General features: G+C 34.1%; 2 protein-coding genes and 1 non-coding gene across 4 annotated transcripts; 1 reads left to right on the top strand and 2 right to left on the bottom strand.

Annotated features, from left to right (window-relative positions):
• The first annotated feature begins 3,679 nt into the window (after window positions 1-3,679).
• LOC101205350 (calcium-dependent protein kinase 26) lies at window positions 3,680-7,347 on the top strand. Of its 2 annotated transcripts, none has more exons than XM_011656473.2 (5): window positions 3,680-3,868; window positions 4,292-5,128; window positions 5,228-5,524; window positions 6,037-6,465; window positions 6,831-7,347. In XM_011656473.2, the coding sequence occupies exons 2-5, from the start codon at window positions 4,537-4,539 to the stop codon at window positions 7,091-7,093; spliced, it is 1,581 nt and encodes a 526-aa protein (XP_011654775.1). In that variant the 5' UTR covers window positions 3,680-3,868; window positions 4,292-4,536; the 3' UTR covers window positions 7,094-7,347. The 2 variants fall into 2 exon arrangements, with proteins under 2 accessions (XP_011654775.1, XP_004143936.1); XM_004143888.3 differs by having other exon boundaries at window positions 3,681-3,868; window positions 4,288-5,128.
• Window positions 7,348-7,672: 325 nt separating this feature from the next.
• TRNAG-UCC lies at window positions 7,673-7,744 on the bottom strand. The gene has a single exon. It is a non-coding gene; the product is annotated as a tRNA-Gly (tRNA).
• Window positions 7,745-7,867: 123 nt separating this feature from the next.
• Window positions 7,868-12,996, bottom strand: LOC101205107. The gene is made up of 9 exons (XM_004143887.3): window positions 12,807-12,996; window positions 12,075-12,226; window positions 11,709-11,796; window positions 11,143-11,374; window positions 10,647-10,724; window positions 10,028-10,125; window positions 8,640-8,765; window positions 8,393-8,482; window positions 7,868-8,276 (listed from the first exon to the last, which is right to left on the bottom strand). Exons 1-9 carry the CDS (start codon window positions 12,864-12,866, stop codon window positions 8,145-8,147), a joined length of 1,056 nt encoding a protein of 351 aa, XP_004143935.1. The 5' UTR covers window positions 12,867-12,996; the 3' UTR covers window positions 7,868-8,144.
• Window positions 12,997-13,027: the final 31 nt, after the last annotated feature.

Below are 13,027 nucleotides of genomic sequence, written 5' to 3'. Positions count from 1 at the left end.
ATTATTTTAAAATTCCATTTATGTTTGAGGTTTGTTTATTTAATTTCTAAACTTTCAACTTCAGTATATATAAATTTAGTTTATTTATACTCTTTTCAATTGTGTGGTTCTACAAATTTCATAGAATCAACTAGATACAAAATTACATGGTCAATTAATTTTTAAAAGTCACTTTTTGAATATGTTAGGAATATATCTAATGGTAATGGACCCAAATTAGAAAATCAAGAACTTATAAAATAACAACTTAACATAGAAGCAATCAAATTGAGGCAACATAAAAGTTAATCAAAGATTAAATTTATTTGACTAAAACTTAGTATGAATTATATTATGGGCTACCCACATTGGACAAGAAAAGATTGAATAAAAGGGGGTTTGATTAATATTGAAGTTGATGAAAGAGATAGTAAATGTATGGCCCTTAGCTTATAGACAAAAGGGAACAATATGAAACATAAAAACCAAAAACCCTAACTATGAGTATGAGGAATGAGGAATGAGGAATGAGGAATGAGCAATGAGCCCCACTTGCCTTTCTTTTCCCATATATGTTTTCTTGTTCTATCCATTGTCTCTTCCCTCTTAGACAAACCCTCAAAAATTGGTCAAAACTCCCAACCTTTTCCTTTTCTTTTACTTTCAAACAAAACCCCTTTCACCATATCCTATATATATATATATCTCCTCAAAATTAACTTTCTCTCTTGTGTTTTTGTTTCATTTCGGTCTCAACCATGTTTCTAAATCTTTTCGACTTCTGGTCTATATATAACTCATGATTATATATTGAATTGTGAGAGTTGGTAATATAAATTCTATGCCAATTGAACTAGTTGATATTTATCGTTTTAATAAATTTATATATTATTTGAATCATATGAATATTAAATTTGTTCTAGCTTTTTTTTATTATTATTTGTAATTATTGTATCACAATACTTTTTAATTTTGTAATTATCTCTTCAAATATATAGAAATGAAATTTATACATTAAAGTTTGAGTTTTAAAAGTTTATTAGTCTTGTGTGGTGAGCTCATGAGATTTTACAATGCATAAACACACATATTGTATATTGTATGTAAGCACAAATGACCAAATTCTAATTATTTTTATAAATTGTTAATAATCTTTAAATTCGGTGATAGATTTGTGAAAATGAGAAACAACATATAAAAACTAAGAAGCGGTTAGAGGAAAGAGAAAGTAAATAATATGTTAAAGCTCATTCCAAGATTCTCGACCTCGGTTTAGCTGGATTGAGGACGAGCTCGACAAATCAACCTGGAAACTATCTCATTTACACTTTTTGAATCAATGAAAAGAGTAAGCAGATATTGGTCCAAGTTCTTCGATTGAGCCTGAAAAATCAAATCAAAGCTATTATCCCACTCGCTTTGCTCACTCCAAAAAAACCCTAAAAGTCTTTCCTAGACAGATGTTCGAAACCTATAATGTAAGAAGATTAGGGTATGAGAGAATAATCATATAAAATAAATAATAAAAACTCACTCGGAGCTTAGTCCTTTCTTTAATTAATTTACTAACTTGAGCATTATTGGAATGGTCGTAGCATATGGTACTCCTTTTTACAAGATTTGCTCTCGTGCCCTCTAACTCTACAAACAAATTTACTTCCTAGTTTAAATTTTGGCATCAATGTTAATAACTATTAATTAGAAGATGAATTGATGCCAAAGATATTTGTTGTTTTCATATGCCAAATATCTTATTGTAAACTTGTCAACTATTTGTTGAGTGTTTAGGTCAATTTGACTTTGTCACATTTGCCCCAAAAACATAAAATTGTCAAGTCTTTGGATACTATAATAAATCAAGTTGAATAGTTTAAGGCCTCATAACAAGCTGTTTCCAACCTTTCACATCCTTAAGAATATAAATTCCTCAAACTATTATTTTAGTTTTTAATATTTGACTTCCATTTATAATTAATTAAACCATTTTTTAAAGGGGAAGGAATAAGGCTTGTTAACTACTTATACCTAATTATAGGTGGATTTTTTCACTTTTATTATCTCCACTAAGATTCAACAAACACACTTCAAACAATTTATAAACATTTTTAAATATAGCAAAATAAATCAAAACATTTATAAAATATTACAAAATTTTTGCTATCAATATTATTGATGAAATCTAATATTTTATTATTTTTAAAAAGTATTTTCAATCATTCTTTTATACTAGAAAATTTGGTTAAAATTGAAATATTACATAGAAAATATGGAAAAGGGCACTCTCGATGAAATGTGAAAAACAAAATAGATTACGTGCATAATTTAGACAAATTAGTATTTTTTTTAGGTTGTAAAGTCACTTTAGAATTATGCTACATAAAACTTTTGGTATCATCTTTGAATAATATATATATATATATATATATATATATATATTCTTTTGAGAGTACTCTTCTCTCATCTTAGAAATGAAATTTGTTTGTTTCTGTCATAGAGTAATTTGGCATAATATGTTCCACTTAAGTTCCATCCAATTTAGAAATAAATAAAAAGAAATTTAAAAAAATGGAAAATGACACAACCAAAGAGATTCCATTTTGAATTTGTTTAGTTTAGGAGAATAATTGTGTTTTGTCATGTTGATGTTTTTCTAGAAATATCCTTCGGAATTGTAGGCATTTTTTCATACAACAAAATGGGCTTTCAATCATATGTGAATTTACATTTTGAGTTTTGTTTTTCATTCGAAATTAAAGAAAATATTGTCTTCTAAAACGTTGACGATAGGATAAAAGAGGAAAATATTTGATGTTGACCTATTTCTTATTTATTTCAACATAAAGTAATAATTATTATTTTTGGAAACATATATAATTTCCCATTCAAGTGGGTTTCTGTACCACTAGTCTCACCATGAGGTACAATCAAATGTTATCACAGCCACTCACATTCTTCCACGTTGCGGAATCACATGAAACATATATAATATAACTGCTCATCTGAATGTGATAGCTACTCCACTATGACCAATCACTACTCACTTTAAACTTCGTCATGCTTATGTATAAAATCCTAATGCCTTTATTCCGTTTTTAAAACCAATATATCTACCATATATATATATATATATCTTTTATTTTCCATTCTTTCATTATTACATACATTCTAAACAATTCTATTCTTTTTTTAATTGCAATGAAAATTAGTGACAATTTTATTGTATTAGGTGGAAAAAAACAATCAAACTAAAATATCATTTTTATGGCATAAGGTATTTTAAAATCGAGTGGCACAACAAATTATGTTATTTTTATTTTTTAAGAAAAGAGAAATAATAATAAAAGTGTCGTTGAATTGAAAGGAGAGATAATGTTGATAAATAAAGAAAGAAAGGAATGGTGTTTCCAGTTGTATAGCAACGGAAGACATAATTGGAGCACATGTACATGTGGGGGACATACTCGTAATTACGCTTCATTTTTATTTATATGGATAAAGAACGTCTAAGTGACACGTGTCGAACTTTTGTGGCGTGATTTTTCCCATGGCTTTAATTTTGGATGCTTGTGTTTTTCTTAATCATGATTATCGATTGATTAATTTAATTAATTTTTAAGTGGGGGAGGGAAATGGAGTTGGGTTTAGCCGGTACCCGGTCAAGAGGGAGGCAAAGCCAAAGAAGAGCCTTTTTTGAAATAGTGTGAAAATGAAGACTGGGTTTGAACAATGGAGGTTTAATGGATTGGACTTGTTCCACGATGGCATTTTCAAGACTTCTTTCTCTTTTTTTCTTTGGTTTCATCTCTCTGTTGTCCTCTTTTGTTGTGTTTCTGTCATTTGATTGAAGCTGTGGGGGGGACAAAGGAATCGAGCTCGGATGATTCTTCTGGTACGCGATTTCTGTTTTTTGTTTTTTGTTTTTTGGGGGGGTTTTCTGGTGCTTCAGCTCTTCTTTTCTCATGCTCGACTTATGATCCTGATGGGTTTTTCTGTTTGGTTTCTTCTCTTGATCCCAATTTGGATTTACTTGCATTTGGGTCTGTTTCGATTTTCAACAGTAGTTGAAGTGTGTATTTGATGGTGGGTGTTTTTTTTTTTTTTTTTGAGCTTTCGAAGTTTCAATTTTGTTTTAGTGGTTGTGATTCTTGTAGTGTTTTTGTGAAATGGATTTTTTGTTTAATCAATTTATTGAATTTTGATGATTGGGTGTGTTTGAATTCTGAAAATTTTGGGGAGATTGAGAGGAGGGAAGTAGGTTGAATTTTGATTTTGCTATCTGAAGTGTAATTCTTGCACCTTACTTGCTAGGTAGTACCTGGAAGCTGATGCTTTAACTTGGATTTCTTATGGCAAATTAACTTGGATGGTATCAGCTCAACCTGGTTGGTCCAGGATGAGGTCATGATTCTGCATTGTTCTATGTTTGTTGTTTGATTATTCATGGAAAGACGTTTCAGGAACATCGTCTCTGAAACGTCGTTGAGTGTGATTGTATAAGTTAGGATATAGTAGTGAGGTTAATTCAGCTGTCCTGCCATTAAACTCTGTTGCCCTAGTATGGACCTAGCTGAAACTGAAAGTGACCAGATTGGGCAATCTATACAATTCTACAACTGTTTCAAAGTTTCAAGCCTCAGTGAAACAATTTTAGAAACCACGCAAGTTGGAAATTTAAAAGATCGGTACGTTTTGGGGGAACGACTAGGTTGGGGACAATTTGGCGTGATTCGATCATGTTCTGATAGGATGACTGGCGAGATGTTGGCTTGCAAGTCCATTGCCAAGGATAGATTAATGACAGTTGATGATGTGCGCAGTGTTAAGCTTGAGATTGAAATAATGTCCCGATTGTCTGGGCATCCAAATGTTGTAAATCTAAAGGCAGTCTATGAGGAGGAAGAATGTGTGCACTTATTAATGGAGTTATGTGCTGGAGGCGAGCTTTTCCACCAGCTTGAGAAGCATGGCAGGTTTTCGGAATCTGATGCTCGGGTTGTTTTCAAGCATCTAATTCAAGTGGTCAAATATTGTCATGAGAATGGTGTTGTTCATAGAGATCTAAAGCCGGAAAACATTCTATTAGCCACAACCTCGTCCTCATCTCCAATTAAGTTGGCAGATTTTGGTCTTGCAACCTATATCAAACCTGGTAACTCATCTAGAAAATTTCTTCTCCAGTTAGTATTTAACAGAAACTAATAAACCATTCCTCAAAACTCTGTTTTATGACCATTTGTGCTGACAACAGGTCAGAATTTGCATGGTACTGTTGGGAGCCCATTTTACATTGCCCCAGAAGTCCTTGCAGGAGGCTATAACCAAGCTGCTGATGTTTGGAGTGCTGGAGTTATTCTTTACATCCTTCTCAGCGGGATGCCACCGTTTTGGGGTAAGACGAAATCAAGAATTTTTGAAGCTGTTAGAGCTGCAGAATTACGTTTTCCTTCTAATCTTTGGGATCACGTGTCAACATCTGCAAAAGACTTGATATCCAGGATGCTTTGCATGGATCCTTCAAAGCGGCTCACTGCTAAGGAGGTTCTAGGTAATCCTATGACTTTTTTTGGCCGAATTTTTATTTATCTGTTTAGATAATCTAGTAAACATGTAAGAAAAAACAATAATAAAGAACTTAAAGAAAAGGGATCCGAGATTTGTTTCTTGGATACCTCGAGAACCATCTTCCACATTGCCAAACATTATGTGATAGGAACGCTATTAAAGGTATAGTAGTAAGTAGTTGGGGAGTTTATTATGTGCAGGGCCCGCCAATAGGAACACAAACATCGTAGACCATTTAATGTCACGCTTTTAGAAAGGTTTGATTACTTGGGAATTTGGCATGGTGTGACGAACAAACATTTATGATTTTGCATAATTCTCAATTTGTCGACTATCGACTAGTACAACCCTTGAGCATTCGTGCTGGAATATGCCAGCCTACGCTTGGTGTTAAGCTTTCAATTTTGGAATAAGCCCATGCATCACATGCCAACAAAATGCGCAATTCTTTGTTTCTCCTTCTCTGAAAATCAACCAACTTTATGTTTCTTGTAGGTCATTCATGGATGAAAGATGCTGCCCAAGCATCTCAAGAGCAGGAAAAGCAAGATGCTCGCGATTGCAGACGGGTGGAAATGGGCATGAGTTCTTCACCCGCTCCATTCATCGTTAGAAATCGGGATTTTAGCTTCAGTGATGGAACTCCTGTTATTTGTGAGGACCAAATGGGACATTCACCTGTCTTCACATGCAAATCATCGTTCTCTTCTTTCCTTTTAGACAACGTTGGCACGCCTAGTTCTGTTCCCGGAGGATTTTCTTTCAGCAGTTGCGTTGAGTTAGATACAGCCACTGAGTTTTCATCCCCAATTCCGAAGCTTCCCAGTTTTACTTTCTTCAGTCCATGTTCATCAACAGTTGATCAAGTAAACAGTTCGATGAGATTCAAAGCGAATCTCTCACTGTCAGAAACGCTTCATGAAGGTTTGTTTTTTTCACTTTCAGGCCCTTTTCATTATGTTGATCATATGGTTGGAATAGTGGTATAGTAAAAACAAAATGTTGAAAAACAACTCTGAGAAAGCCTAGAAAGAAAGACGAAATCTTTTAAGTGCGACCTTTCCTTCATGTTTTGTTCTCCCTTTATTCGGAATTCTTTTGTATATCTTTCGATATTTCAGCAACTAATGAAACGGTTTCTTATCCAAAAAAGGAAACCATTTCCTTAATGGTTGGAATGCTATCAATACCTCGTTCAAAAGCAGCAACTAATTGAAATATCTATGAATGTCATTTAGTTGGAGATGATTTCTTTAGTTTTACAACGGACCATGTTATCTTAAATGCAGAACCAATCAAGAGAAAGCTTTCTCTTCTGCTGGAACCTACAATTCCAGCCAAGTACAGGTTTGGAGAAATGGAGTGGAAAGAAACTAGAAAAGGAGGACCGGGTGGATCTAGAGGGACCAACATTCCCAGCAAAAGGAATCATACAATCGGACTTGGCGAGCTCGATCAGCTCAATCTCATCGTGACCGAATCAGTTATACGATGGGCATCGTGCACACATATCCCAACAACTCCATCCCTTAGGCTATCACTTGTCTGTTAACATTTCCGGTTTGTTAAAGAGGAACGTGAAAAGCTAATGATCTCGAGATTTCTTAACGTTTCAGTCTCAGGAAAGTGAAATCTGTTGTTATATAGAGTCCGGGCAGAGCAGTTCTTTTTTTCTCTTTTTTTCTTTTCATTGTGTTCTATAATTTTCTATGTGGTGGTATTGGGACTCTGATGCTTTGTTATATTTGGAAGTAGTCACTAAGCAAAAAGTGAGAGGTTTTGCATTTGCTTGGCCTTTTTTGACAACTCCCCTAACTTTCTAGCATAGTTACTGAAAATACAATTACAACTTCAATGTGTTGAATTCCAATCCCCACCTCCCCTTTTTGGATGTGGATTTAGAGTTGGAGTAAAAAGAAACGAGCTTATTTATTAATTTATTTAATGATAATGCCTGTAGTCTTAAATTATTAGTAAAGGAGTCATTTTGTTGGGGAAGTTTTTTATTATCCCAATGAAATTGATGAATATTTTGAGGTGTGCAACATAAATTTGTGGAGTGAGAAAGAAGTTTTAGGTAGAAAAATGGCATAACATATTTAAAAAGGATGAGAAAAGAGGCAAAAGAAATTGCGTTTGCCGGGAGTCGAACCCGGGTCTATTGCTTGGAAGGCAATTATCCTAACCGTTGGACTACAAACGCTAGATGCGAACATGATTTTAAAGTATATTAATAGATCCTTTTCATACTCTCTAAATTCATCTATCAGGCAAAAGAATTGTTAAAACGGATCATCTAAACTGCCATGACAAAACAGAGATGAAATTGAGAAACCAAGAAATTTTGCATTATTGTATTGCTACACTAAATAAAACAGAGCATTCATTCTCTTGTTTATAGTACAACTGCCTCAGCCTCTCTTTAAAAGAAGTAGATTCATTTGGTAGAGAGATCAATTTAGAATTTTAAACTGATCTTGTCTTCCGAAGAAACCCCCCTTCACAAATGGGGGCAAAGAAAATAAGACTGACAAAATTCTCTTCTCATATAAAAGGGTTTCCCCTCTAAAAGACACCATCTTTAATCTCTCTCTCTCTCTCTCTCAAGGTGCCGGAGTGCATTCTTGAATTGCTGTTGCCAGCTTATTCCGATCGTCCTCTGTTTTTAATCGAATCAAGTATGTTCGTGCCACAACTTTATCTTTATCGCTATTATCGTTAGTATTGCCTTCACTCTACAAGAAACAAAATAGAATATTAGCTACGGATGTCTTTGGGAATTTCCTAGCACACGTTATTTCTGACCAAGTTATACAAATATGTTGATAATTGGTATGAAGATAAACATTACCGAAGTATGGAATATTGCAACAATGGAATTCTTTTGAATATTTGTTTTGATCCCTGGATAGATTAAAGCATTCAGAAGCAGTCTCCCCACCTATAAGTAGAATATACAACACATTGTAAGATATATAGAGAGAGAAATAAAAGAATAAACCAACAACCACAGTTGTTAAGAAAGACTTAGGGAAGAGAGAGCTGGGATAAACAAGAAGTATTATCAAAGAGTAAAGATTAAGCATGATAAATCGTACATCATTTCGAATTAAAATCGTTGGTTTGGATTCCTTTGTACCCTTGCTGATACCCTCCTTGCATTTTATGGAAAGCTGCCCTGTGCCTTTGTCTTTCCATGCATCTTTATCTGCTGGATCGGTGGACTGCATGTACACAACACACATACGTAGTGTGTCAAGGATACAGTAGCTAATCTATAGATCCTAAGAGTACTAAAAAAATGAAATCTTAAGTCAGATTAAACACAAGGCAAATAAAAATAACGGAAGACAGAAGCAATATATCCATCAACAGTAAATTTTCTATATGGATATATCATGAAGCAACTAATATAACTTTTTTTCCATTTTTACTACTTTACAACTTCATTTGCACTCACGTTGCAAGACAGTTCATCTAATGGATCATGATAAACTGATTATATTCAGACAATTAGGCAATCAAAAACACCAACAGATACAAATCTTTAACAATTTAAAGAGGTTTTCTAGACTCCACAGCCCAAGACATCTCTTAGTCACTAGTTAATTCACTGCCTTCGTCAGCTGCTCCTCCAAGAAAATTTTGTCGTTGGTTGTACATCCTACCACAATCTTTACACAGAGGCTACCACAGCGATACAACATGCAGAAGCCCAGCAACCTACCCTTATCCCTTCAAGGATGTTGCAATATTCTTATTTGCCATCAATTGATTTCGCTACGCCTTGCATACTCCTCCAAAAGGTGCTTGTGCTTCCATTGTATCCATTTGATCATCCAATTTTCCCTCCTCAATTTCCAAAAATAATGCTCCAATTGATACGAGTCAACAACAAAATAATTGGAATGCCAAGGATACCTCCAGAAAACTACTCGTGCACTATTATCATCACCAAATTTTTCCATATATTCTAAAATCACTTGCAACATTTTGCATTCATCCTTCAGCAGAAACCATAAAATAATATCCATACTCAAATTATGCTGTCTCGTACATAAAAGTTGCAAGGGAAAACTACTGCAACAGAAAGAACAGACTACTATCTCTGTTTGAAAACAAGTAGCTCAATCAAGCTATCTGGTCCCAACTCTCACAGCAGTCATAACAATGCATTTCAAGTGCTGGTTCACATCTACCTCTGTTCTTCCTTTGAGAGCAATGGAATACCAGAAGGAAATATTCAAACAAAATGGTTCCCCCTCCCAGAAAGAGGTCATAAAATAAAGTCAACATGCATCTACCCAAATATATATCTATTTATGTATGTATGTATGTATGTATGTGTGTATATATATTTTAGAACAAATCTCACAATGCAAATGTTGAAAAGTGCTCATCGAAAAACAGAATGACTTTCTGAGCTGTTAATTAACTTTATGCTGAAAATAGAACCATTTAAATTCCACTTTTCAGAAGCAAATACCTTCACATAAAGCTTGCACTTAACTTCGTGCACTACAACCACCCCTTTCTCTTCAGACTTCTTTACAGATGGGCTGCTTGGCTGCTCCAAGTCATTTTCTACAACCAAAACAAGGCTTCAAACTAAGAACGTGGCACTATATAATTAAAAATAACAATCAAATATGCCCCAGACCAAGGAAGATTCTGAACTCACAATTAAGATCCTTGCTCCCCTCAACGCCATCTTTCAATTTAAAACAGCCCTCTCTCCCTCCCCTAATTTACATGCTGTAAGGCATTTGCATCAACTCAAAAAACCAATCCTGACCGAATTCCCCCACTCCTTCCCTCCCCACATATAGTGATTCTTGAAAATTATGAGTCATAAGATGTGCCATTCTATAAAATTTGAGTACAAGTTTCTGTAGAAGATAAATCAACAAATTTGGAAAGTAATGACAGTAGATAATCTATAATACATTTAATCTAACCCTTTTGAGCTCAAAATTCAAGCATTGAGAACGGTCAATAACAGATTCCATCAACACGACGACTCAAACTTATTTATAATTTGTTAGTCTCAGGTCATCTTTGGTGCAACATTGTAACTGAAAAGTGCAAAAACTCAAGAATCTCACCGTCATCCACACTCTCTGAAGTTGGAACTGCAGTCTGGCCAACAGAAACACCATTGGCAGGAACTGAACTTTGTAATCCTAGCCAAAGGAAGAGAAGAAAAGGAGTCCATTTAGAACCAGCTAAGGAATTATGGGATAGTTCAATACTAGTTGCATAACGAAATATACTACTTTTAGGTCTCTAAGAACTTAATCATAGGAACAAAGGAACAGATGAAGGTAATAAGTTGCTAGTAAATGTTAAAAGTTCATGTATCAAATGCAAAAACTTGAGTCCAAAAACAGGGTTGTTATGGTAGTTCTTGTTCCTACAAACAATTCATATATATATATATATATATATATATATATATATAAAAGAATTAGTCCGAGCCTAATCAAATATAAACATCTGGAATAAGTGGAACTTCAACAAAATGTCAATCTTTATTTATTCATTGAGATCACATCATAACATAAGAGGTCCATGAAGTTGCAATGCTAGAAAAGTAGTTACCAAATATGCTAGGAGTTTGATGGTTGAAGAATGCCCCAGAGGTCCATGAAGTTGCACTGCTAGTAGTTGCACTGATAGGTGCAAAATTAGTTTGTCCTTGAAATAGTTTTACATCAGTATTCTTGTGTTCAATTTCTGTCTTCTTTTCAGCTGTGGGAGATCCGGTAGAAGGTGAACTTTCTCCTTTAACAGCGTTTGCTTTGAGCCACTCAACAATATCACTAAATTTTTCCTTTGAATACAAAAAAATTAAGTCATGGATACTGATTTGACAAATAATTTGGATATGCAAGTCTGTCACTTGGTGTAGAACTTAATACTTTAAACAAACAAACTTATGATATGATAAATTAATGGCATATAAAGCAGGGAACATTAATTTTGCCTTACCAAAAGAAAGATGAATGTTTGATAGTAGTTAGAAATTCTTAAACAAGTCAAATTGATTTCTTATTGTGTTAAAGATGTTGCACATCTGCAAGGGCTTGATGAAGTCATAAAGCAGGATTATAGAACACCAAGCTGGAGTTCAGATAAAAGCAGAACAAAACATGATGAGCACTTACCATAATACTTGAGGCATGAGTCAAGTAATCGCGGATACCATCTTCCCAAAGTTCATCTGGATGATTGGCTAATTGTGACTGCACCCAACTGTATAAACAAAAAATATTGTAAACAATTAATACCATATGGGTATGAAATCCCAATATTAACACTTCCAACATTCTAAAATCATAAACAGTTGCAAGTACAACTAGCTACTTTAAAAAAGAAAAACAATAAAATCAGTAAGTATAAGAAACGACAATGCAAGATAACAAATGATCAAGAGGTTCATTTGAATTTATTAATATATGGTGTCAAGAACGTGTAGTAGAAAATAATAAAACAAAAGAAACACTTTTGAAATATGGTAATCACAGTTAGACCTTGCGAATTGAGTGTTAAGTGCTCTCACATGCTGCTGAGATGACTCCGCCCGGCGCACATCAAGCGTAGGTGTTTTTGTCTTCTGTCGTTGAGATGGTTCTGCCCTCTGAATATCAAATGAGGATCCCGCCAATATTCTTTTGTTACCAAACTGCATTAAATTTGCGAATAAGAGAGAGAGAGAAAATTACAATAGTAAAGCCTTCCAGACATCATGTGATTCATTCTTCAATCAGGGAGTGCTTTATCAATTAGCAACAAACCCGTAATTAATTGACTTCCAGTTATTTTGTAGAAAATTCGATAAAAAATAACCCCAAATAGAACTGAATGAATAATTCAATAAAGTAAAAACGCGCCAACCTTATGACTTAAAGGAAGATTTCCAAACACTCAAAGAAAGCTAAGATTACTATAAGCAGACAAAAAGCACCGACTAAATGAAACTAATTAACCCAACGGAGTTCAACTAGACGGAACTATTCTGCTAGTTAGATTCTAAATATTGGGGAAATGCTCAATCCTAACTAAACAGAGGAAGTAAAAAAAAAAAAAATCAATGAAGCAAAGCAGAGTCTATACCAATTCATGTACACACACACACACAAATAAAAAAAAAAAAATTAATAATCATCATTGAAGCTGTAAAATATATATATATATATATAGAAAAATCAAAAGTAGGATATGAGGAAGAACGAATCAGGTTTGAAGAAGAAAAAGGAAAATACCACAGAATCGTAAGTGTCGGGAATCGAGTCTGATAAGGCAGAGCGCTTAGTTCCTCCCATGATTTTTGAAGAAATCCTGTGAAAAAAGCGAAGAACAGTGAAAGATTATGATTTAGGGTTTTCCAAAATTTTACAACTTTTATTGCTTCAGAGTAGCTTGCTCAAAAGAGGAGAAAAGGAACATTTTTGGAAGTGGGGAACTGAGATTTATGCTAATTAAT

Source organism: Cucumis sativus, chromosome 5 (assembly GCF_000004075.3).
Source record: "Cucumis sativus cultivar 9930 chromosome 5, Cucumber_9930_V3, whole genome shotgun sequence".
Classification (NCBI taxonomy): domain Eukaryota; kingdom Viridiplantae; phylum Streptophyta; class Magnoliopsida; order Cucurbitales; family Cucurbitaceae; genus Cucumis; species Cucumis sativus.
This window is presented reverse-complemented; position numbering and strand designations above follow the sequence as displayed.